Source organism: Ursus maritimus, unplaced genomic scaffold (genome assembly GCF_017311325.1).
Source record: "Ursus maritimus isolate PB19 unplaced genomic scaffold, ASM1731132v1 scaffold_36, whole genome shotgun sequence".
Taxonomy (NCBI): Eukaryota; Metazoa; Chordata; class Mammalia; order Carnivora; family Ursidae; genus Ursus; species Ursus maritimus.
This window is the reverse complement of record NW_024426230.1, coordinates 9,186,449-9,214,292: the sequence shown is the minus strand read 5'-3', so window position 1 is coordinate 9,214,292 and position 27,844 is coordinate 9,186,449. Positions and strand designations below refer to the sequence as shown.

General features: G+C 38.9%; 1 protein-coding gene across 1 annotated transcript in view; it reads right to left on the bottom strand.

Annotated features, from left to right (window-relative positions):
• Positions 1 to 9,417, bottom strand: part of AKAP6 (A-kinase anchoring protein 6) — a 351,900-nt gene extending 342,483 nt beyond the window's left edge. The window contains exon 1 of the mRNA XM_008710422.2: positions 9,094 to 9,417. Coding sequence (XP_008708644.2) covers positions 9,094 to 9,417 — 324 coding nt within the window. The remainder of the gene's footprint in view (positions 1 to 9,093) is intronic.
• Positions 9,418 to 27,844: the final 18,427 nt, after the last annotated feature.

The following is a 27,844-nucleotide window of genomic DNA, read 5'->3' as shown; positions in this document are numbered from 1 at the left end:
TGAATTGAAAACTCTCTAGGCAAGGGAAGAGAATTAACTCGTGTCCTGCCTCTGGTGGACTGCTCCTCCAAACATCTAACGCCCTGAAACCATGGAAACTGATGACTAGTGTTGCTCAGTGATAGTTCCTGCTGACACTATTTTATTTTTTCTTAATTTAAGTATGGTTGACACAAAATGTTATATTAGTTTCAAGTGTATGACACAGTGATTCAACATCTCTGTGTGCTATACTATACTCACCATGAGTGTAGCTACCATCTGTCACCGTATAACGCTATTACAATACCACTGACTATATTCACCATGCTGTACCTTTCATCCCCATGACTTATTCATTCCATAACTAGAAGACTATACCATGCTGATATTAAACCCATTTTTTTAAGTAACAAATCCCAGTAAGATTTCTCTAATCAAAATAATGAATTTCTTCAGACTTTTCTCACTGGACTCACTTTCAAATCCTTTTATGATATTTATTACATCTCTCTAAACTCTGTTTTCATGGTTTCTTTCAAATTGTGAAGTCTATGATAATCCTCATTTTCCATGCTACTATTGCTAATTAAAAATTATACAGATGGGGTACCCAGGTGGCTCAATCAGTTAAGCATCTGACTCTTAATTTTGGCTCAGGTCATGATCTCAGGGTTGTGAGACCAAGCCCTGCATCCAGCTCCATGCTGGGTATGAAGGCTGCTTAAAATTCACTCTCTCTCTCTCTCTCTTTCTGCCCCACTACCCCTATTAAAAAAAAAAAAAAAAGAGTACACAGTTGGGCAATCTGGTAGACTTACTGGGATACCTTGACAGTTAATGTTCCCATCCTGAGCTCTAAATACATCAGTGCATGTGGCTAAGGTTCATGCATACTCAAAGATTTTCCATAGTAATATGTGTCAGAAGCTACCAAAGTTAATTTTCCCATGTCTTGACCATGAGTATTCACAAGCATAAAACATGTGCTAGATCTGAGACTTTTAGATCATCTCCCAAAATCATGACAAAAATATATTAACCATTCAACAATTGAAAAGTATTTATTTAGCACACAGCTATTCCTAGCATTAGATGTGTGAGTAGGGAAATAGGGAAATATTTACTCGATGACTAAGATGGATTTTTCCACATAATTTGGTGTCCTGAATTTCTAAAATTAGCCTCTCAAACATTAAGCATTCTTTTTATTTCATCCATTTTTATTGGCCAATGACACCAAATACTGTTTCATAATCTAGGCACTAACCATAGGAAAAACTTTTTCACCGATAAGCACCATACTGAAGGCATACTCCCAAAACACCTGACAACGATCTAGTTTTCCTGAGAAAATACGTTCCAAGGAATTCACATCAACCAAAAAAGAGATTCCAGCTACAAATCTGGGCTTTGGGAAAATAAAAACAAATTAACATCTTTATACCTATCAACAGAAAACTCAGCTTTATTTTCCAGTTTCCTGGGATTTAAGAATATGCTTTGAGGGGGGTGCCTGGGTGGCACAGCGGTTAAGCGTCTGCCTTCGGCTCAGGGCGTGATCCCGGCGTTATGGGATCGAGCCCCACATCAGGCTCCTCCGCTATGAGCCTGCTTCTTCCTCTCCCACTCCCCCTGCTTGTGTTCCCTCTCTCGCTGGCTGTCTCTATCTCTGTCGAATAAATAAATAAAATCTTAAAAAAAAAAAAAAGAATATGGTTTGAGGGAGGCCAATTTAATGGGCATTTCATGTGAGTTCTATTCCCATATAAGTACAAAAAGCAATGATGTTGGAAAAATTAGCACCAGGTAACATTTACTTGCAGGATATGTTCCAAAATTAAAATATATCAAAGATATTGAGAAAAGTTGACAGTGGTCTAAAGCAGTAACTATCACACTGTCTTGGCCTTGACTCAGAGAAAGAAATAAATTTCACCTCATGACCCAATATATATATGTAATATATGTATATAACTAACCAAGTTTCACAAAGCTTACTTCAAGTAATTCTATTTCATTGTTTTAGCTCTTCAATTCATTAAACTGATTTCACAACACACTAATGAATTGAGAAAACAGTGCTGTTCTTGGAAAACAGTGGTCTAAAGGGCAAAAAGAAAAAAATATCTACTCTTCCCCCCCAAACGAAGATTTTGGTCTTCAATCTTAAATTGGTGCTTACTTAACTTTAAGATGTGTTAGAAACCAGAAACTGCCCAAAGATGGTAAAATTGAATGTTTTAGGCTTTAGCCCTTGGTCATATTAAGACCAGAATCCTCCAAGCTCTGAACTGCTGATGTTACATTTTAGTTTCATTCAGAGTTCCCTTTATCAAGATTTTCTGAGATCTTTATCAAGATCCTAGGGTGTATTTTAGATGTGCCCAAGAATCGACCCTGGCTGTTGCTCACTGGCCCAGCCAGCAGACTCCGTACTCCACAGCTGCCACATTGGTAGACCTCTGCCACCTCAAGCAGAGCTTGGCTAGTTGTTTTCCAGCAGTAGACGAAAGAGAACACTCTTTCCTCTACACCTGCTGTACGAGGGGAAGGAAGAACTCCAGGCAAAGAGTCAGCTCAGACAAGTCCTCCAAGTCACACCCACAATCTCTTCCCCTCACTGAGTTGCCATGCTGCCCAGTTGGCTGCTCAAGATGGATTCCAGGGCCAGAAACACACTTTACTACAAACTACCACTCCCCCCCAACCCATACTCCCTCCAACACTGGGACAGACTCCTTGACCCATGATGAGGGTGAATTCTCTCCCAAGAGCTCCGTCATCCCAGGACTCCCATCACTTTCAGTCCATCAGGCCCATCTGATATGCCAACCTCAGCTATCGAGAGAATTTAAACCTTTTTTCCAGCAAGCCCTCCACACCTCTTGTGAGTCACTGGGTATCTGGATCTACTCCAGATGTCAGGCACATGTCAGTCTGGATACAGCCCAGTCGGAAGAGTCTCTGTTTAACGTTCGAACTTTGAGAAGCAGGCCCAGATCGAAGAAACACACACAAACTTCATCTGGAGGTAGCTGAGGGTACAATTTATCTACAGTGGGTTATTTGGGGAGCTGATTCCAACTAAGTCACGTCAAAACTTCTGTTTGTCATGAGGCCATATAATTTAGCCTATGCTAGCTAGTCTGAGCCTTGCCTCTTCCCTGTCATGTTTCCAGGAATACAAATAATATTCTAAGAAGACTGTTGATCGAGAAGCAGAGGTGCCAAATTTGCCTATTTAGTATCCAAATACATTCATCCAGACGAGAAGTCTCAGTTAAACTCAAAATCTTGTAAGGTTTTCGTTCTGGTTTTCATACACAGCACAGTCTCTGAATCCAAAAGAGGAGAAGGAGGAGAGGGGAAGTTTCTGAAAATGGTTCAGCTGGCTTCTCATAGTCCTTAGTAAAGAATATCTGGAAACTAAGAAGTAAAATAGATGGATTACATTTTTAGCTTTAAAAAATGGGAAAACTACATAGTAGTACATTACATCATTTCCGTATTTTAATCTCAAGGTTAAATGTTTTTATCCACTCTCTAGAACCATCACTTCCCCACCCCCAACATGGGAACTTTATAATAGTGCTTTGTGGTTCATCCTGGGGGTTACAATAAACTTCCCCTAAGAACTTGGAAATAAGGTTGGTAAGTGTAGTCTCTGATGAATAAACTTTAAGATCAACATAATGACCAGGAGATAAGCAAAATTACCTTTAAAGAAAAAGAGTGGCTTCGAGTCTAAAAGACCTAAGTATATGCTGATTGACAAAAATCATTACCAAAGAAGCAGTCAGACAGAAAAGTGGATAGGAGGAGGGGGACGAGGCATAGCCACTTACAGAAAGAAGCCACCTAGAACCCCCCCCAACCCCATGCAGATTCTCCTAGGCAAGATCTCCAAGATTTCTGAGCTGCTCAGATCTTCTCTAATGAGAAAGTAACACCCCAAATGTACTTGGGCCTTGATTCATCCAATGCCTCTGTCCTAATTCAATCCCCGACAAGGAGCCTTCCTTATGTGACTTCCAGTGTAAGCCTATCTATGAGAAGAGAAGGCACTGAGTATACAGACTCGGACTTAACCACAAATGTAAACTGCGCCCCTATCAAGTGCCTGGCTCCTGTCCTAGGTAACAAGGGTAGAATGGAGAATTAGACATTTGAGGTCACTGGGGCTAACACAAACAAGTAAACAAATAAATAAGATAATCGCAGCTAGTGATAAGAACCATTACTAAATAAATAACTAAATAAGCTGAATAATGGATTAGGTAATCACTGGGAAAGGGGATGGGTATTTCAAGAATGGGTCAGGAATAGCTTCTTTGAGAAAGTGACATTTAATATAATTAATGTTAAAATGTCCCTATCACCTAAAGGAATCTAGAGATTTAATGCAATCCCTATCAAAATACCAATAGTATTTTTTACAGAATTAGAACAAATAATTGTAAAATTTGTATGGAACCACAAAAGATCCCAAATAGCCAAAGCAATCTTAGGAAAGAAGAACATGGTTGGTGGTATCATAATGTGAGACTTCAGGATATACCACAAAGCTATAGTAATCAAAACGGTATGGTTCTGACACAAAAACAGACACACAGATCAACGGAACATACTAGAGAGCCCAGAAATAAACTCATGCTTATAAGGTCAATTAATCTACATCTCAGGAGACAAGATTATGCGGTGGGAAAAAGACAGTCTTTTCAATAAATGGTGTTGGGAAAACTGGACAGCTACATGCAAAAGAATAAAACTGGACCACTTTCTTACACCTTACAAAAAATAAACCAAAAATGGATTAATGACCTAAATGTGAGATCTGAAGCCATAAAAATCCTAAAAGAAAACACAGGCAGTAATCTCTATACATCAGCCTTAGCAACATATTTATGGATATGTCTCCTCAGACAAGGGAAACAAAAGCAAAATTAAAGTATTTGAACTATACCAAATAAAAAGATTTTGCATAGCAAAGGAAACCATCAACAAAACAAAAAGGCAACCTACTGAACAGGAGAAGATATTTGCAAAGGATCTATCTGATAAGTGGTTAATATCTAAAATATATAAAGAACATATACAACTCAACACCAATAATAATAATAATAATAATAATAATTCAATTAAAAATGGGCAGAGGACCTGAATAGACATTTTTCCAAAGGAGACACACAGATGGGCAACAGACACATGAAAAGATGCTCAACATCACTCATCATCAGGGAAATGCAAATCAAAACCACAATGCGCTATCGCCTTACATCTGTCCAAATGGCTAAAATCAAAAACATAAGAAATAACAAGTGTTGGTTAAGGATAAAAGGATTCTATCATGCACTGATGGTGGAAACATAAACTGGTACAACCACAGAAAACCACAAAAAAGTATGAAGGTTCCTTAAAGAATTAAAAATAGAAATACCATTTCTATTCTTCGGGTATTTACCCAAAGAAAACAAAAACACTAATTCAAAAGATATATACATCCCTATGTTTATTGCTGCATTATTTACAATAGCCAAGATACAGAATCAATCCAAGTATCCATCCACAGATGAACGGATAAAGACGATGTGGTATATATACACAATGGAATATTAATCAAATATTAATCAGCCATCAAAAAGAATGAAATCTTGCCATTTGTGACAACATGGATGGATCTAGAAGGCATTATGCTGACCAAAATAAGTAAGACAAAGAAAGACAAATACCATATGATTTCACTTTTTGTTGAATCTAAAGAACAAAACAAGCAAACAAACAAAACCAGAGGCTGAGCCTATCCTGAGCATTTTCCAAAAGCACTTTTCAACTGATTTTTTAAGTTCTATGTCCACACGATGATAGAGAGGACCATGACGACAAGACGTAGAGCAAGCAATGCGAAAGGGAATGTGAGGCGCAAAGACAAGTTAGGTGAGGCTAGTTTTTTGTGTGCTTGCCCTTCGCCAAACACAGCACAGGCCCCACCTCACTCCCAACCCCTGCCCAACTCTCTCTTAGGCTTGCACCTCCAGCTGTTAGAACGTGGCTGCACCTCTGACTGACGAGGATCCAGACTCTGCCAGGCAAAGATAGAGAAAGAAAGTTTCTAGGCAGAGGGGACAGGAAAAGCGCGGAGGCAAGAACTAGCCTAGCATTCCTTTGGAACTTCCAATGTGCCTGGAGCTTTAGGAAGAAGAAGAAAACAACAGGAGCTATGGTCAGAGAACCAAACAGGTGCAGAGCCACAGGAAGAAATCTGGGTTTTATTATGGCCAATAGGAAGCAAGGGAGTAACAGGACCTGATTTAAACTTTTAAAAGATACCATTGGCTCCTGTGTGGAGAATAAAATGCAGGGTGGTAGAGGAGGCTCTAAAAGTAACCGAGGCAAGCAGTCATGTGGCCTGTCTCAGGTGACCGCAGTAGTGCTGGGGACACATGAATGGCTTTAGGCCACACTTTGGAGCTGGATCCACAGGACTTCTGGACACACATATGTGTGGGATGGGGAGTCATACTTGGGCTTGACAAAGTGCCGTGCCTTCCACTGAAATTAGAAAGATATGGGGGCAGGAGAGATGAAGAGCTTTTCAATGGGCATATCTGCTTTGAGATACTCATTTAAAGACACAACTAGAGATGTCGGTTAGGCAGCTGGGGTTCCTGGGAGAACACTGAGATAGATATATAAATTTAGAGATTATCTGTGCCTATATGGCCCTTAAAGCCATGGCATTCCCATCCCTGTGATGGCTATTTTTCACAGTAAATTAATAAACTGAGTTATTCACCAGGACACTAGGAGCCAAGGTGGGACACCCCATAGCAGATGGCTGGCCTTGCCCACACTGGGCCTGCCCCTCTGCTTTGCCACATCCCTTAACTGAGAGCACCTTCTACGGTTGTTTTGTTGTATTTTCACATAAAACATTATGCTCAAGTTCCCCCTTCATTCTGTGGATCAGTGTGGAAATCTAAGAAACTGACATGTATTTAAAAATATTTTAAGTGCATCAAGGTGCTTGACTGAATAAAGAAATATTACACACACAAAAAAAAGGGAGAAATTAAACCAAGTGGATTAGGAGACCAAAACTAAATCCCTGTGTAGATTAAGCCTCAGTTCACTGACCAGAGCTCATTGACTTTGGGCTCAATGTGCAAGGGCTCAATTATTACAGAATATTTGAGAGCATAATGGAAAATGTTGGTTAAGTCACTTGATGAAATAAGTTGCAAAAAAAAAAAGTAATGACAGAATCCCTAAAATTAAATTAACATAAAACAATTTCAATTCATCCCTTTAACAGTCATTGATTAACTATTACGTGATTACTATGTTGAACTCCTGCCCTTCTGGGGCTCTTCTTTCAGCGGGGAAGACAGACCACGCTGTGGAACAGGGCAGGATGGAGGCAGGTGAGAGATGCCTTAGGACAAGGTGAGATGACAGTTCCAAGGAGAAAAAGACAAACAAATCACCCTAGAGGTGATTTCTCAAACACTAACCATAACCCTGGTTGATTATATAAAAACTTTGCATGCCTGTTTATTTAAATTTAAATTTGCATGTATTACTGATGTAAGTAAATGAAGTTAACAGACACTTTAATGTTTTTAGGAGCCCTTAGCAGCATTTTTAGTGGAGTCTTCTCAAGATATTTCCATTTACCCCCCATTCTCCTTTAATCCTTTGCCATCTTTTCTGTGTAAATCTGAGAGATTTACTTGTAAGTGCAGCATTAGGAGGAACAGAGGAGAGGAGAGGGGAGGTGGTGCCCCCTGACTTCCATTTCACTCCAGCCTCGAGGAGTGGGAGAGCTGCTCCTGTGATTAAAGGAACCCTATTTCAAGGAATGAGACACATCATTTCCTGCTGCACAGTGAGGAAACAGCCCGGCTTGCACTGAAGCTGGTTCCTAGCCATCTCTCTGTTACCTTTTTGCACCTTCTCCTTCCCAAGATCCTGTGGAAAGACCACCCAGGCCTGCTCAACCTGGGAGAAGCCCAGCCACCTTGCCATCTGGCTTTTTTTGTTTTCTCTCTCTCTTCCCCAGTTCCCGCTTTCCCTCTCTTGGACACTCTCTCCAATGCAGCAGCTGGACTCAGGACCTGTTGAACCAGCCTGAGAAGGCGAGCCAGCCGTGCTCTAGGCTTTGGGGAACATGTTCTCTCGCCTTAACTGCTCATCCTCTCTTCTCACACTGATGGCTGCAGACTACAAACCATTTAAGTGTTAAGATCCAAGAATCTGTTTGGTCTTTGGTTTCACATCATTTAGGATGAATGAGCTTAGGTAAAAGTATTCACCTTAGGATCTCATCTAACTCACTAGAAATTTCCATTAGTGTTTGGGGCCAATGCCCAGACTGGCTATAAATCTGCCTTGCTTTGCTGGTCATTAACCTGAGTGCGCGTTTGCCTCAGGGACCTGGAAGAGAGGAGTGGCTATGACAGAACAAGATTCACTGTACTTTGGGGTCCTTAGGCCAAAATTTCCATTAATAGCACTCTTTACTAGCACCTCCATTTCATTATTAACAAAAATCAGGCTTTTCAAGGCTCTAGAAGCCACAGATATTTTTTTACATCTGAACTCTGAATGAGTTGTTATAAAAACACCTTTGTTCTGTATGATGCATTGTACCTGGATGAAAGGACTCATTCTAAAAGGAGAACACCACCCTTCCCTATCACACCAGAATCCACTCTTTGCCACAAAGGCGGCATCAACTGCCACAGGAAGATAATAATCATATACCATACTCACAATCACAGCTCAGTATGATGTTTTACTTGCGAGAGTCTTTTTATTAAACCTTTTTATAATACTTTCATTCTCACAGTTGATTTCTATGACACTGCACCAAAATGCCCTTCTCTTTCCCCACTTCTCCCTATTATCCCCTAAGGTCATTTTGATTCTAGAGAATCAACCCACGAAGTAAAATCAGGAAAGAATGAATTTTGCCCCTGTGTATCAAACCTGCTATTCTGTTTTTCTCCCTGGACATTTCCTCATTGCAAGTTACAGAACGCGGGCTCCAGGTGCTACGACCTTTTTCAGACTTCTGTCTAGAATGGACCTAAGTCCAGAGACCTTCCTTACCTTTAGTTGAACTAGATGCACATCCACATGCTTGCTGTCCGAGTCCTGCTGGACTGAATAGGTTAGGTCCCGAACCCTCTCTGAGGTCATCCGGAGCCAGGTCTCGATTTCAGGTAAGTGGAGGACAATCTTCCAGTCGGCCCCTGTATGCAGTGGGGGTGGCTTTTCATACTGCTGGTCAGAATCCATGTCCTTCAGTGACTCTTCTCCCTCACCTTGCTCCACAGTGGGCGTCAAGTTGATGGCCATGGGTGAAGCATCAGTAGCCATGGGATCCAGGTCCTGTGACCTCAGTGGGGAAAGTGTCACGCTCATGGTTAACATGGAGAAGTCTAAACCTTACTTCTTTCCAAAACAGCTGAAAGGCAAGAGGAAAGAAGAAAGCAGGAAAGAGTCAGACGAGATTGCCAAATAAAGAAATGATACTTTGCAGAAGAAACAGGATTTCTAAATTAAGCCAGATCTCTAAATTAAGAAACCATAACTCATGGCAAAAACAGAAGGAGGTGTTGTGAGTTTCTACATAGTAGCCCCAAGACCCAGCGTATAATAGGAATACAAAACCATGTGGTATTGCCCACCCCATTATCCATTCTCTCCTCATTCCTTACTAATAAAATCCTGATTTTTCAGCTGTGCATATTCCTGCCAAGAATTTAAAACTACATTTCCTATCTCCATGGCAGCGAGGTATGGCCACGTGACTAAGTTCTGACCAAGGAGATGTAAGTGGAACTTTTGTACAGAAATGTTCGGGAGAACTGCGTAAAGGGAGCCTCCTTAATTAAGGAGGGGCCTTCTTTCCGCCCTTCTGTGCTGCCCCCTTCTTCTAGCCTGTAATGTGGGCTTGCTGGCTAGAGTGCCAGTTGCTATCTCAGACCAGGAGATGCTTTGGGGGTATGCCAGTAGAGGATGGCAGAGCAAGTGGTCAGAACATGGATCCCACGTGATAAAAAGGACCTACTGTATCGGTCCTAGACTGCTGCCCTGAATTCCTTTTATTGAGAGAAAAACAGAACCTGGTTTTAGCCACTATTATTTAGGGCTTTTCTACTATAAGCACCTAAGCCTCATTTTGGCTATTATAACCAATACATTCAATACATGGATAAGCAGAGAGAGAACATGTTCTAATTAACAAAAACACTGTGTGGAATTCAGGAGAGGTTGCTCCTTTCTACAATATGTTAGGTAAGTAGATAACATGTAGTAATTCCAAACCTAAACTTTGCCAAAAACTATAAATCATGGATTAGTATATACAGTATACCTAATTAACTATCAACTTAAATTACATTAATATTTGGTTATGTTGAAATTTTTAGGGGCTTCTGGGACTTCAAGAGTAATAAATTGCTCTTTAACATTAAAATATTAATCTGGATGGCTCAGTTGGTTCAACAGCTGCCTTGGGCTCAGGGCTGAGGTCATGACCTGCAGTCCTGGGATCCAGCGCCACAGCGGGCTCCCTGCTCAATGAGGACCCTGCTTCTCCCTCTCCCTCTGCCCCTCCCCCACTTGTGTGCACTCTCTCTCTCAAATAAACAAGATCTTTTAAATAAATAAATAAAATGTTAATTAAATATGTTTAAAATAACACAAGTGTAAGTCATAATAAAGTTGACAAGCTTAAGAGTAAGCTGGTTTACTAATGTAATGATCTAAACTATATAATTCGTCTTTCTTCTAGAACCAGCCTAATATAAAATAACAACTTTCAGGATCTTGTACTTCAAACATTATACAAAGACATTTTTACTTTCAGGAGCAGGTGCTTCTACTCACGTAATGGGTTTCATTTTCTTTTATTAGACTTTTTCTGGCTCTACACATTCTAGCTCCCTTCCCCAAAGATGAAAGGTGACTGAACAAAATATGAAATTAAATGTGATTATCAGAAAGTAGCCTGTATTTCTTTAGATTCTTAATATTCACTTAGTAACAATAGCAAAGTTATTTGACCTACAAAAATAGAGGTGGGGGGAAGCTCCCAATTTTACCAGGAACATGTAACTTTCCGTACAGAAATGGGCACAGAGAATAAAAAGACTTACTGAATTGACAAAACCCTTAAGAATAAGTTAGTCCTATGACATATTATTTCAGAAGCCTTCCAATGTTGCAATGTACTGCCCCGTCTCAATTTCTTGAACATTTAATTTTTAAATTAAATGATAAGCCCTTTTATGGATGAATTTTTGAAAGTGAAGTTATTTGCAAAACTAAAATATTATGTCATAAAGTAGGTTTATCACTTTGGTACCTGCCTTAGAGAATGGTTTTAGGTTTCAACTCAACAGCTTTCTCCACCTGATTGCAAGAGGGACAAATCCGTACCCCACATTTTTAACCACTCTTGCATAGTTTTTTTTTAAATAATACTAGACTTGGCTATTTTTAAAAACTCTTTAAAAAAAGAGATATCAAAACTCCAAGAGCAATAAAACTCCAGAAGAGTGAGCTACCATACTATTTATTCATACCCTAGCCTCAGACAGGCTCTGGTTCTGATTTCCCAAAGCACTTGTAAATTTTTAATCAATTCATTGCTCTCTGGGGGATCTGTTTAGAATTACAATCCCAGAGAAGGAATCTGATACACAAAGGTTAATAAAGGTTTCCAGCGGAAGGTCACAGAACTGGTGATAAATGAAGACGACACTGGTGTCACACTGGCTACCTCTTCTAAGAAACCAGACTCACCCAAATAAGAAGAGTAAATGCCAGGGTAGCGTACAGTGAACTGTTTCAGTCACACCCACACACCCACTCAGACACCCAATCCCAGATCCCTCCCAAGTGCCCTGCACAACTGAAAAATGACACTTGGTCATTGTGTTTTCTCTGAAACTCCTAAATCAACACAGGGCTTTCTCTGGAATATACATCCTACTGTAAACTAAAGAACAGACTTAAAAATTGGCTCACAGCAATTTATGTCCCAACATACATTTCCATATAGACCATCGGGCTGGGCACTGGGCAGGCACAGTGCAGTTCTGTGTGGGGCAAGATGCTTCACGTTTCTGGGTCTCAGTTTCCTCATAGGTAAAATGACAAAACTGGACTCGAGGATGAGTGAGATCCCATCTGACCGGAAGAATCTGTGATTACTTAGGGCTATTTACCCAGAGATTTCAAAACCATTGGAAGCATCCTGCCTATACTGAGAACTGTGTAGACACACAGTGCTGGCCCTCCATTTTACCAAAGCACATCAACAGCATCAATAGATTTGTCCTACTTAATGGAATGAAATAAAAGAGTATCACACAAATGCCTTTTGTAAATTATTATTTACACATTATGTGTTACTAATTCCTGCCAGAGAAACAAACACATGAGATCCTCTCTCCTTGTAGTTTAAAGTTAAAGACCAACAACAGAGATGTGGTTCTATATGTAGAGGACACACAGATTAAGATAAAAACATTAAAAATGTAGCTGGTGCTCATCACACATGAGTAAAGGGTAAGGAAAACCTACAATCAAGCTGCAAAGCAAAATTTTCCTGCATCTATAAAATTTCAACAAGGACATGATGTTTTCATATTTAACTGACCAGAATGTAGACAAGAGAATCTCCATATCTCAGAGAAGTAAAGCAAAGCAGTGCCCTACTCAAGTTTCATTTCAATTTCTGTCTATTTTCCCTCTCATACACTTTTCCCACTGGGAAAGGAATACCGTATGTATCATAACAGCATAGCAAGCCTGGAAAGTGGCATAAAATTGGTTAATTATCCATTTTCATGGAAAGTAATTACTATAAACATTTAATTTTCAATTCTAGTAGCACACATTTAATGTGCCACCCATGGATAACCAATCTCTATTTTTGATTTTCACAAAATCACATCTGATGTCAAAGATAAATTTATACTTTAAAGGAAAACTGCTTCACATTTTAGAGACCTATAGTAACAATCTTTGCGTATATTTTCCTGCCCCTATCAGAACTACTCAAGCTTGCTTTCCCATCAAATTAATTATTCCATTTGAATGCAAATAGCAGGAAATTCAGCCCAAGCCTATTATATGTTCTTCTAAATACTGTTAAGTTTTGTATTCTTCCTTTATAAGGAAGGCATCTTGCGAAAAGATGCCTTTCCAGTCACAGAGAAACTTTCTTTTAAAGCCAGCAGACAACTTCTGACGATGCAAATTAAAACAATGACCCAAACGTGTACAGGTGCCCACCCACTGTTACTCAGGTTCCAAAGGTGCATGACAGGGGTGATCAACCAGCTTTTTGGAACCCAGTGACCTCCCCTTCCCCTCCCCCATCAAATGCTTAGCTGTGGCCACCTCTCCAGCATTAGAGATAATACCACCTTTATCCCAGCGGCTGTTAAAAATAACATATCAAATCCTTTCCTTTCCACAAATCCAAAGAAGGTTCAACATTTAAAGTGCAAAACCTGCAAGCCGTAAAGATTTTAAAGTTTTTTTTTTTTAATTTGCGGGAGGTCTTTTCCCACCATATTCTATTTCTCATCCTATAGAAACAGAAGAAACATCGCATGAATTGCTTACTAACAAGGATTGGTTCTGCCATCTTCTTGACAGTCCTGAAGTTTTTAGTTGAAACCTGACGTTAGCAGAATGCATTTGACTAAGTCACATTTACATCAGAAATAGTTCTCCGACCAAGCTAGGAGACAAAAAAATGCAGCTACACAGCCATCAAAGCTGCCCACCTCTTTCTCCCTTCTCTTGTCACTTCTCCCTCTTAAATAAAAGAATAGAAAAGCCGGAAATCTGCCGCATGTACTCACTGTAAATGCTTTTGTCCCTAAAGGTCCTTCAGGATTAAGTGTCTGGCTCCTCCTTCTCCACCCCCCTCGGGTTCTCTTCCTGTGGCCAAATAAGATAAAGCCTGGTGTCAGGGCCGCTCCAGGCCAGCAGGACACGGGCAAGTCCGAGGGCAACGTCTTCATGGGCCCTCAGGAGCCTAACACTCTTACAAAGAGAAGGCTACTCTGCTGTCCCTATTTGGAAGCTAACGTATAAACTCCAGGCCTGTGCAGTCATAGTTAGGTCTTTTGCAAACAAGCTGTGATAAGTGAGCAGAGAAAAAGGAGACAGTTGCCAAAACAAGGATCACTATGGAAAAGAGTGTCTGGGTGGACAGAGCACATACAGTCATGGTTTAGAAGAACCAAGAGTGTGTATCTTAAAAACTGAGCAATCCTAAAGCAGAATAAATTAACAAAAGTATAAATAAATGAATAGTACTACGTTAACGTAACCAGCTGACAAAGCCAATCTGAAGGAAATAGGTTCAAGTTCCCTCTCCTTTCTTAGGAAGAAACCGTTCTTTCCAAGTAAGAACATCATCATGTGTATAGTTGGACAGGCAGTTTTACCATCCATGTAAATCAACCCCAAGCCTAAGTATTTACTCTCAATCTTTCTGTGCTCTGCTTACTCTCTAAAAAACAAGTGAGAGACTAAAGCATAATTCTAGCCAAATTAACAGATCTGCTTGCTACAAAGCACATGTTACACAACTGAGATAGAGAAAATTGTTAGGCATCACTAAGTGTCCTTTTTTCCTCCATCTTCATTTCATTTCTTTTATATTGCCATAATCATTCTTCACAGAACCTATTCATAGAGACAATGAATTTTGAAAGGAAAGAAAAAGTTCCACTGGAATGTTTTCAAAAATGATTTGGTTACATTAAGGAAAAATAAATAAATAAATGAATATAAACAAACAAACTTAAGAGGTGTACCCTGAATCTGATTCCAGCATTCTAGAATCAGGCTCTGCAAAGAAAACACAAAAAAAACATTTAATAAATTGCTGAATTAAATGTCATGGCTACCTAGATGAATGAGGCTCTAATTCATCATCTGGTTTTAAATCTTGCTGCCTGCGTATCTCTCTGGCCTCTTGTGAGGTCAAACGTTGGGAAACTTTAAAGGGCTCTAAGCTCTTTAAAGAAGGGAGCCCAAGAGTTCCTGCCAAGTAGATTTTTACTTGGGGGGAAAAGAGAGAGTAGTTTCTGTAAGATGCTCCTAAGAAAGTCTCCATAATCACTGCCTGATTCCTCCTTCTCCTCAGCCCTCTTCTCCTGGCCCCAAGGCCTCCAGCATTCACCCGAAGCAACAAGGTTTAGTGAGATCACTGCCATAACCCCAGATTAGTCTCACTTTCTAATCCTCCTGCCACAACAGAGCAGCCTGCAAGCAGATATCCATGAGAAGGACTTCAAGTGATGGGGGTGGAGGGTGCGACATATAAATAGTGGGGCCCTGACAGATTTCTGCAACTAAAAAGATTTTCTTGGTGTTAGCACCAATGTTTCTTCTCTCTCTTTTTTCCCCTTTAATATATCCTTTGTGCATGCCTGTGTCCCCAGGCAGATGGTTGATTATATCCTGCTAATCACACAGAGACCTCTCCCAGTATCCCTTCAATCACCGCTAACTCCCTCACCCAGAGCATAGGGTCTTCTGTCAGCCATAACACACTTCATCAATCATCTTCCTTCCTCAGTCTCTCCTCCTTCCCCCCCACCCCACCCCCACCCCAGATTATTCAAATCCTTCTCCTGTGGCACAGACACCCAGATTGACTCGTCTAGTCACCACACCTCCTGCGTTTTCTTTCCCCCACCACAGCAGTCGGTTCCTGTCACTCGGAGATTCATTTGGCTGCATTAAGCAGTCAGCTGTAAATGGTGCCCATCATCATGAGTGTGAGGACCTGGATTCAATGATGAGTGTTCATATTTCTTACTCCCACCCCTAGTTGCTAATAATCATCTTTAAGCATTAGGTGGCTACCTTTCTGTTGTTCAAGAAAACGTCTTGAGAGGAAATGGATCGTAAAACTCTAACCCATAAGCTGCACAACTGTTCCTCTTGTCAATGCTATTAACACAAAGAAAATGAAACAAGATTCATTTCAAATCAACTGACATTACTGAGAATCAATTTTACATACGGCGTATGTGTATATATGACTCATGTTTGCCCTCAAGGAAATTATAATAGAGACAATTTCCCTCCCTCTTCTTTCCCGTCCACATGCACACACACACAAGTAGGATGAGCCAAAAAAGCCCTGTGAGGCACCAGTGGATTGGGATTCATCATCCGGAATGGAGGAAAGATAGGAGGAATATTTTCTGGCAAGGTAACATTTGAGACAGGCTTGTAAAAACAGGTATGATTTAGATGGGCAGGGATAGAAGGGAAGCGGGGAAAGAATTCCAGCCTGGGGGGACATCTCAACAGCAAGAAGTTGGGAGAATCAGCAAATGATTCAGCACTGAGATGAAATGGGAACTTGATGGCGACCAGAAACAGGTAAGGCTCCAAGGTAAGTTGTGGACATAAGAGTGGTGCGAAGGCCATACTATGAAGTTTGGAATGAATCTCACAGAGAGCAGAAACTCCAAAAAGACTGTAGAAGAAGAAATATAGGATAACAGTTGTATTCTAAAATGGAACAGAAAATCAGTGCACGTACTCCTTTTTACCAAGAAAATGAAACGAGAAATCAGCATTATGAGAGGATCAACATCCTCTTTTCCAAGTAGACTTCATTAATATAAAATGTAACCTTAAAAACCTCTTTCTAGTCCAAAAAAAAAAAAAAAAAAAAAAAGAGGAGAGAAAGAGAGAGAGAGATATGGTGGGATAGAGGGAGACAGGGAGAGGGAGACAGGGGAGCCTACAAATCTGACTTTTAGATTAGAGTGATTAAAGGAGTTCTGTGCTCTGTCCTACCTACTCCATTAAATATAAAAGGAATTCTCCATTTTTAGTTCTTCATTAACCCTAATATCATAGATTTGAAGTGGAAAAGTTTTAGGAATTATTTTATGCAATGTTGTTACTTTTTTTCTGTTCTAAAATTATTTTTAAATTAATTAAAAACTAATATATATTAATTCAAACATTGTAAAAATAGAAAACATTGAAGTTAAAAGGTTCTCTTCTATTCCTATATTTTCACCCTCTGTCAATAAGTGATAAGAGGCTATTTATCTTTTGTGACCTCATTATGTAAAGTAGAAAGGAAATGAACCCTAAGCCCTATTTATTTTAAAGATTCTGAAGCTTAAATTAGTTGGTCTATATTAATGCAGCAATATACAAGAGTCTGCTAACTCAGTCTTTATTTCCCTGGTCTAGTAGATATTCTACAAGAAGTGGCTACTGACAAATGAATTGAGAGTCCTGGGTACATATAGCAAACTGAATATATGTATCTAATTTTGCTTCCTCTAGAAATCCCACTAACACCACTGCAGAGGGTTTTTTTATTTGGAGTTTTTTTTTTTTTTTAATACAAACACTCAGAAACGAGAGGAAAAACAGTTTTGGAAAATAAAAATTAGATGAACAAGTGATAAATGCCTTAGTTGACTCAAGAAAGCTAAATCCAGGAGCGCCTGAGTGGCTCAGTCAATTAAACGGCTGCCTTCAACTCAGGTCATGATCTTGGGGTCCTGGGATCAAGCCCCTGCTCAGTGGGGAGTCTGCTTCTTCCCCTCTCCCTTTGTCTCTCCTCATTGCCCCTCCCCCACTCCTGCTTTCCTCGCTCTCTCTCTCTCTCAAATGAATAAAATCTTTAAAAATAAAAAAAAGAAAGAAAGCCAAACCAGCACGGCAAAGAACAAAGAACCAACCTGATTCTACTTCAGAATCCTTTAAGCATCTTGGAATTGGTAGAATCAGGTACCTCTGAAAATGAGATGGAAGACTATAGAACAAAGAATTAACTTTACAAAAAGAAAAGTCTGACCTTTGTCCTGACTCCTAGGAGGTAAACTCTATACCTTGGAACTGCCAGAATAGCAGGAGTATTTTTGTTATTTATTGTGGGCCCCTGAGACCACACCTGACAGGACCACGCTAGTCCTCATCATGAGGACTAGCCAGACAGAAGGACCAACCATGTGATTAGAAGGCTCGGGCTTTAAGCAATTACCAGGGCAATCATTTAATCAATCATACCTAAGTAAGGAAGCCCCAATAAAAACTACGGATATTGAAGCTCAAGCAAACTCCCAAGCTGGCAATACTCCAGGAGTATTGTCACACATCAATGACAAGGGGGCAACGCATCCCTGAGGATGTGGACGTTCTGTGGTTAGAATCTTCTTAGTCCCAGGGGCGCCTGGGTGGCTCAGTCGTTAAGCGTCTGCCTTAGGCCCAGGGCGTGATCCCGGTGTTCTGGAATCGAGCCCCACATCAGGCTCCTCCACTATGAGCCTGCTTCTTCCTCTCCCACTCCCCCTGCTTGTGTTCCCTCTCTCACTGGCTGTCTCTCTCTCTGTCAAATAAATAAATAAAATCTTTAAAAAAAAAAAAAAAAGAATCTTCTTAGTCCCAGATTCCACCCTATATGTTTCCTCCTTTGGCTGGTTCTGATTTGTATTCTTTTGCTATAATAAAACTAAAATCACAAGTATAGCGCTTTCCTGAGTTTTGTGAATTGATCTATCAAATTATCAAATCTGAAGGAGTCTATGAGGACCCACAATTTTATAATCCTCTGGTTTGAAATAAAGATAGCCCTAGGGCCCCTGAACTTGCAGCTGGTATAAGAAGTCTTAGGCGTACTTGGTAGCCTTGGAGGACTATGCCCTTTACCTTGAGTTTGGCCTAACTCTGGCTAAAGGAGCAATAACGCATTGAGATTAATTTTGATTGAACAATGTTTAAAAATAAGTTAGAACTCTAAATCTTTCCTTACTTTGTGTTGCTGGGTGGTTGCTCCCACCTTCAATTCTGGCAGAAGACTGGAGATTTATTCTCCAAAAAGAATCAATCAAAAGGACTCTGGACTTGGGAACAGTGATCGGTTGAAGACAGAAGTACCTTGAAAATGGCGGAGTAAGTTAATATACCATTCTGAGTGCAGATACCCCATTTCCTGCCAATCCTCTCTCCCAACTTGATTCTCCAAAGCCTTTACCCTCCAGTCAAGAGACTAGAGAGCCCCTCTGCAAGAGATCTCATCAGTCCAAGAAGACAAGATAATAAAACTAGCACATCCAGACCATCCTACAATGACATTCACAGTCAACAGGCCTGTCCACATATTTAGAGCATTCGTTCAGCATTCTAGTCTCCTACTTCTAAATATGATCAGGCCCTCAAGGATTAGCACAGATTTAGGGAAAGCTCTAACACGGATAACAGGCCCAAAGTAAGCAACAAAAAATCTCAACCTGGAGGAAACAGGTTATGCAAGAAGAAGATGACTTGACCGAAAAAGAAAGATTATCATAGATAAGGGGTGCCTGGGTGGCTCAGTCAGTTAAGCATCTGCCTTTGGCTCAGATCATGATCCCAGGGTCCTGGTATCGAACCCCATGTCAGGCTCTCTGCTCTGCAGGGAATCTGCTTCTCCCTCTCACTCACCCTCTGTGCATTCTCTCTCTCTCTCAAATAAATAAAATCTTTATAAAAAAAACTATCAAAAAAAAGATTATCAGAGATATGATACTGTGTCCATAAAACAAGAATAGAATGTTATTTTTAAAAGAAGTATTTTTGAAACAAGAAAGAACTTTGGAAAAATAAAAACATGACAGCAAAAAGGAAAATTTAAATACAATGGCTGAAAATAAAGTTGAGAAAATCTCACAGAAAGTTAAGCAAAAAAATAAATAGACAATTTAGGAAAGAAAAGGTAAAATAATTAGCAACCAATCTAGGAGACCCAACATTTGGAGAACAGGAGTTTCTGAATGCAAAAGGAAAGAGAAAGGAAAAAAAATCAATGAAATCTTTTAAGATAGAAGGACATGAGTTTCTAGATTAAAAAGACCCATCTAGTGTATGAAAACAGATAAACACTAAGGCACTTTATTTGGAATCTCAGAATATTAGGGAAAATGAAATTTGGGTTAAAGGTAGAGGCATATACAAAGAATCATAAATTAGATTGCTTTGGATTTCTCAACAGCAAATCTGATATTATGATTTATAATAAGAAATGTATTTTTGCTTATGTCCTCATTATAGCATAGAGAGGCACCTAGCTGGCTCAGTCAGTAAAACATGTGACTCTAGATCTTGGGGTCACTTTTGGTGTAGAGCTTACTTAAAAAAAAAAAAAAAAAAGCTAAGAATTATAGCACAGAATTGCATACCAAAAAGATAGATTGATAAACAGTCCAATGTGAGGATAGAATATTTTCAGAAATGTAAGTTCACAAAAAGCAACCTCCCACACACTTTTGTCAAAAGATATAGAAGTCTCTGTAGATACTCAACCAAAACAAAGGAAACCAAGAAAGAGGAAGTCATGGGAAGCAGGAAACAGGAGACCTAGCACCTCAGGTTAATGAAAAAGGGAAATCTCAGGATGGCAGCGGTGTACCAGACAAGGAACCAGGATGGAACAGGTCAGAAGACTTCCAGAAAAACTACTCAAACAAGTAACATTGAGAGAAAACCTGATGTAAATGAACATACATACCTAGAAGAGATTTACTCAACTAGTAGAGAACTGAGGGTTGAATTAGAGATAAACACATAGCAAACTAAGCATATAATAATCACAACTCCAGAAAAAAATTAAAAAGTATACAAAAATAGAACAGGGATCATATTACTCTATGTGGTTTAGCTAAAAAAAAAAATAGCACTTACATAATCTTAATAATATAAACACTAAATGTTGCTATAATTCAAATCACAATATAATTTTACAGGAAGAATGAGAGGGTGGGAATTGTAAGCGTGCACACACATGTACACACGCACACCTGTGAGAGAGTGATAGAGAGATGGGATGGGGGGCAAGCTAAATAAATTCTCATCTTTCATAGTAAGTAGTCAACAGATAGTAATGAGAAAAAATACATTTGTGTGGAACCACAGAAGACCCTGAATAGCTAAAGCAATCCTGAAAGAGGAATAAAGCTGGAGGTATCACAGTCTCAAATTTCAAAATATACTATAACGCTGTAATAATCAAAACAACATGGTTCTGGCACAGAAATAGACACATAGATCAATGGCACAGAATAGAGATAGTCCAGAAGTAAACCCACACTTTTATAGTCAATTAATCACAACAATGGAGGCAAGAATATACAATGGGGAAAGACAGTCTCTTCAACAAATGGTGTTGGGAAAACTGGACAGCCACATGCAAAAGAATGAAACTGAACCACTTTCTTACACCAAACACAAAAATAAACTCAAAATGGATTAAAGACCTAAATGTGAGACCTAAAACCATATAATTTCTAGCAGAAAACATAGGCAGTAATTTCTCTGACATTAGCCATAGAAACATTTTTCTAGATATGTCTCCTCTGGCAAGGGAAACAAAAAACAAAATAAACTACTGGGACTACACTGAAGTAAAAAGGTTTTATACATCAAAGGAAACCATCAACAAACAAAAAGGTGACCTAATGAAGAGGAAGCTATATCTGCAAATGATACATCTGATAGGAGTTAATATCCAAAACATATGAAGAACTTACACAACTCAACACCAAAAAAAAAAAAAATTAAAAAAAATAAAACAAATAATCCAATTATCCAGAGGAACTGAATAGGCATTTTTGCAAAGAAGATACACAGATGCTCAACATCACTAATATTCAAGGAAATGCAAATTAAAGCCATGATGAGGTATTACCTCATACCTGTCACAATGGCTAAAATAAAAAACACTAGAAATAACAAGTGTTGGTGAGGATGTGGAGAAAAAGGAACCTTCATGCACTGCACTGTTGGTGGGAATGCAAACTGGTACAGTCACTGTGGAAAACAGTATGGAGGTTAAATTAAAAATAGAATTATCATAAGATCCAGTAATTCCACTACTAAGTAGTTACCCAAAGAAAACAAAAACATTAATTTAAAAAGATATATATACCCCTGTTCACTGCAGCATTATTTACAATAGCCAAGATATAAAAGCAACCCAAGTGTCCAACAATAGATGAATGGATAAAGAAGTGGGGTATGTGTGAGTGTGTGCACGCCTGTGTGTGTGTAATGGAATATTACTCAGCCATGAAAAAAGAATGAAATCTTGCCATTTGCAACAACATAAATGGATCTAGAGGATATAACGCTACATGAAATAGCTCAGTCAGAGAAAGACAAGTACCATATGATTTCACTCATATGTGGAATTTTAGAAACAAAACAAATGAAGAAACAAGGAAAAAAAGAGACAAACAAAAAAGCAGATGCTTTTTTTTTTTAGAGAGAGGAAGGGAGAGGTGCAGAGGGAGAGAGAGAATCTTAAGCAGACTCCACGCCCAGCATGGAGTCTGACTCCAGGCTCGATCTCAACCCTGAGATCATGACCTGAGCCGAAACCAAGAGTCAGACACTTAAATGACTGAGCCGCTCAGGTGCCCCTAAAAGCAGACACTTAAATACAGAGAACAAATAGGTGGTTGCCAGAGAGGAGATGGGTGGCAGATGGGTGAAATAGATAAAGGGAATTAAGAGTACACTTATCTTGATGAGCACTGAGAAATGTACACAATTGTTGAATCATGATATTGTACATCTGTAACTAATATAACACTGTATGTTAACTATACTGGCATCTAAAAAAGAGAAAACACTCAGGAAGTAGCCACACCATTCTATTGTTTGGAGACAGAGGTCGGTACCAAAAAAAAATCAGTTAAAAGATGAAAAGTGGTTGCCTCTGGAGAACAGGACATGGAAAAGAAGAGGGTCTGGAGACTGCTGTTTGTCTTAAACCTCAGAATTACTTGACTCTTAACTATTTGTATGCAAACATAACACTTAAAAATATCTAGATTAAAAAATAAAAGTTTCTTAATTGCAGAACAGGGCTTTAATACTCTCAAGTACACTGAGCATCTCTACATAGGGGTGCACTGATTCCCAAACTTACTTGACTATGAAAATTACTATTTTTTGTATTTTGGTAGAGAGATCCACAAGACTGGGTGAGGCAATTGATTAAAATACTAAGTTTAAAATTGTGCCTACCCATCTCCTACAACACCATAGTTTTTAATACAAAGTGCTTACTGTGACTCAGTTCAATAAGGTTTTCATTCAAATAATCTCTTTAAGAAAGAGCCGCTTCCTATGAACTAAATCTGATCTCACAACAAAAGCCACAGATGATTAAGTGATCAAGTTGAAGCTGAGATTATTTTATTATTTGTTCCACAAGTATATATATTCTGAAGTGAACGACTTCTATTTTTGAAGACAACTGAATCAGAGTGAAATACCAAATAACGAATTTAAGCCAAATCTTTCAACTAACATTACATTTGTTTTTGCTGTTCATGCTGCAACATGAGAACACATCAAATAACGTCCCATACTGCTGTTCTTCCATAAACAGAAGGCATTTTACGGGTGATGAACTCTCATAAAGCATTATTTCCTATTCACTATTATTTCCTATTCACCCTAACCTCCCAGACATGCAAAGGGGATTTTCTTTACAAGATTCTGATGTCAGATTTAAAAATACTAATGGGGGATGATGGCAAAGGCTCTTAATATCCAAAGATCTGATGTGATCAGAGATCTCCCCTCTGAGTGTCCTTTATTACAGAAAGAATACTTAAAGGTCTGGTACTATGTCTGCTTTTCAAAGAAACACTTTCAGCAGGGCAGAATCTATTTTTTCAAATATATTACAATGGTTTTGCTTAAAATGCATCACATTCATTAAATACAGTCAAACACTTCTGCCCAACTGGCCATCTAAATTGAAGGTGAGTGATAAAACATGACTTGTTCTGACTTGAATTAGTGTTTTGAAAAATAATTCCTAGAACAAATAAAAGTTGTATATCATGGACTTTCAAAGAAAAATAAAATACATATGTTCTAGTGAAAAGTAGAGTATAAGCTCATGAATATTTTTGTGCTGTGTATTCTGGCAGATGATAAAAGGATGGGGCAAGGACTAGCTCAAGCATAAATTCACCTCCATTGAATTTTTGTCTTTTTCCTAATAAATTATTTACTCTCTTGCTTAATGAAATAAATAGTAATAACAGAAAATGCTAAGTAAGGGCTAATGACTTAAAGGCCTCTAAAAAGAACCCAGCAGATCCTTCATCAACTCTAGAAAATTAGTTATAAACTAAATATTGCTAGATGCCTTGCCAGATCTTCCTTTCAGCAAAGACAGGGAAAAAAGTTGTTATTGTTTTATTTTGTTTTGAATTTAGGGCACCCCTCTAAATCACAGGAGTACAAAGGGCAAAATGCTGAACATTGTAACAGACTAACCCATACACTCCCTCCTCTGCCATGAGCGTGCTGAAGTCTAAGCTAGAAGCTAAACCCTCCAGCCATTTGATTTTATCACTCACCACTAACCGCGTCTAGCGGTGGTGTGGAAGAAAAGGAGCAGCAGTTTCCCAGACAGGTCATCATTTTCGAGCCTTTCACTTCTGGCCCTACTTAGATAAGTCTTTGATAAGCTCTATCATCCATGCGCTGAGCACCTCGCTTTCGTCCAAGAGCAATTCAGATGCTTGAAAGCTGTCTCCTAGGCTTTTTATTCTTACTTTTTGTATCTTTCTTTGTTAGCAGCAGTTACAACTGATGTGACACTCAGAAACCACTGGTCCTTTTCCAATAGGCTCTAGAAATCATTCGTTTATAATTTTTCAATTAATGCCTCACAATCCTATCATATATCACATGACACAGCTACTTTTGGTCTTACTTAGTCATCTGCAGCCAAATACAAATGAATCTCAGACAAATTCTGCTTGTCATAGCTTCTATTCACTGTGGCCTTTGCCCTGATCCTGTCATTGTTAATAGTTCTGCATGACTCAAACACTGACTTGGATACTCAAGGTCCTTTGAATGAGTTTCTTCAGTAAGAAATTTTACTTATGCCTGAAAATGAATAATCCAGAATATTTTATTAACATGCATCTGACCCCATTTTTAAAATAAGAGCATTTTAATTAAGAGGGAGTCTAAAAGGTGAGTTTTGTTTATTTCATTTTTTTTTTAAGATTTTTATTTATTTATTTATTTATTCGACAGAGATAGAGACAGCCAGCAAGAGAGGGAACACAAGCAGGGGGAGTGGGAGAGGAAGAAACAGGCTCATAGCGGAGGAGCCTGATGTGGGGCTCAATCCCGTAACGCTGGGATCACGCCCTGAGCCGAAGGCAGACGCTTAACCGCTGTGCCACCCAGGCGCCCCTATTTATTTCATTTTTTTAACATAATGTAAAAACAGAAACAGCTGACAGTATATGGTTTTCTTCTTCTACCATTATGTCCAAAATAATATGCAAATTTAAAAGAAAACAGATTTAGACAGATTTATAAGGAGTTAGAAGAATATGTCAGCCTGACAGTTTTATGTACATTACAGTTTAAGAAAAAAATGTATTTAACGAGCATCTCACTTTGACACTTTCCTGGGTACACTGGAAAACAAGTTAGTCAATACTTGTTTAACCTTCCACCCTCCAGGATCTTCAGGTCCAGGAAAGGAAGACCTAGCAGCTTCTATGTGCACTTAATTCTCAATTGAACTATAAGGAGAAATAAGCTGGAGAAAATTGATCTTGAACATAAAGAGTAAGTCTCTATGCTTTTTTTTTCCATTTTGTTTTCATTTCCCCAGTTCCACTGAGATATAATTGACACGCAACATTGTGTATGCTTAAGGTATACATGATACACATATATATTATGAAATGATTAGCACAATGTTAGTTGACATATCCATCAGCTTGTATAATTACAATTTCTTGTGTGTAGTGAGAACATTTAAGATTTACTCTCTGAGCAACTTTTAAGTGTATAATATTAACTAACTATAGTCACTATGCTACACATTAGCTCCCCAGAACTTATTCATCTTATAACTAGAAGTTTGTACCCTTAACCAACATCTCCTCATTTTCCCTAGCCTTACCCCACAGCAACCACCATTCCCCTTTTTTCTATGAATTTGGCTTTATTTTAGATTCCATATATGAATGATATCATATAGTAATTTTCTTCTCCGTCCGACTCATTTCACTTCACCTATACAGTCCCTCCATGTTGTCACAAATGGCAGAATTTCCTTCCCTTTATGGATGTATTATATACATATCACTTTTTTTTTATCCATTCATCTGCTGATGAACACTTAGGCTTTTTCCATGTTGTAGCTACTGTGAATAATGCAACAAATATGGGGGTTCATATATATCCTCAAGATAGTGATTTCGGGGCATCTGGGTGGCTCAGTCTTGATTTCAGCTCAGGTCATGTTCTCAGGGTTGTGAGATCAAGCCCCAAGCAGGGCTCTGTGCTCAGCAAGTAGTCTGCTTATCCCTCTCCCTCTGCTCCTCCCCCTGCACTCTCTCTCTCTCTCAAATAAATGAATACATTTTTTTTAAAAGATAGGGATTTCATTTCCTTTGGATATATACCCAGAAGTGGGATCCCTGGACCATATGTTAGTTCTATTTTTAATTTTTTTAAGTTTTTGTTTAAGTAATCTCTATACCCAATGTGGGGCTCAAACTCACAACACTGAGATCAAGAGCTACATGATCCTCTGACTAAACCAGCCAGATACCCCTATTTTTAATTTTTTGAGGAACCTCCATACTGTTGCCCATAGTGGCCAATTTACATTCCCACCAATACTGCACATGGGTTCCCTTTTCCATAACCTCACCAACACCTATTATTTCTTGTTTTGTTTTTTTTTTTTTTTTTTTTTTTTTTTTTTTTTTTTTTGAGAATAGTCTTTCTAACAAATGTGAGGTGATATCTTATCATGGTTTTGATTTGCATTTCCCTGATGATTGGTTATTTTGAGCTCTTTTCATATACCTGTTGGTCATTTGCATATCTTCTTCGAAGATTTTATTTATTTATTTATTTATTTGAGAGAGAGCGAGACAGAAAGCATGAGCAGGGAGAGAGGCAGAGAGAGAGGGGGAGAGAATCTCAAGCAGACTCCATGTTAAGCGGCAAGCCTGATTCGGGGCTCGATCTCATGACCCTGAGATCATGACCTGAGCCAAAATCAAGAGTAGATGCTCAACTGACTGAGCCACCTAGGGACCCTATCTTCTTTAGAAAAAATGTACAGTCAAGTCCTCTGCCCATTTTTAATTGCATTATTTGTTTGTTTGCTTACTGCTCAGTTGTATGAGTTCCTTACATATTTTGAATATTAACTCCTTATTTGATACATAGTTGCAAATATTTTCTTCCAAACCATACATTGCAATGACTATCTCTTCCCCACAGAATATTCTTGGATTCCTAGTCTAATATTAGTTGGCTATATATGCATGGTTTTATTTCTGAGCGCTCTATTCTATTCCATATAGTTTATGTGTCTGTTTTCACATCTACACTCATCAGGGATATTGGCCTTCAGTTTTATTTTCTTGTAGTGTGCCTTATCTGACCTTAGTATCAGGGTAATGCTGTCCTCATTAAATGAATTTGTAAGTATTCCCTCATCTTCCATTTTTTTTAGAAGCATTCGAGGATTGATATTAATCCTTCTTTAAATGTTTGGTAGAATTCACCACTGAAGCCATCTGGTCCTGGGCTTTTCTTTGTTGAGAAGTTTTTGACTATTGCTTTAATCTCCTAGGTCATTATTGGTCTGCTCAAATTTTCTGTGTTTCCTGATTCAGTCTTGGTAGGTTGTATGTTTCTAGGAATTTATCTACTTCTTCTAGGTTATCCAATTCATTGGCATAATAGTTCCATAGCAGCCTCTTATGATACTTTGTATTCCTGTAGCATT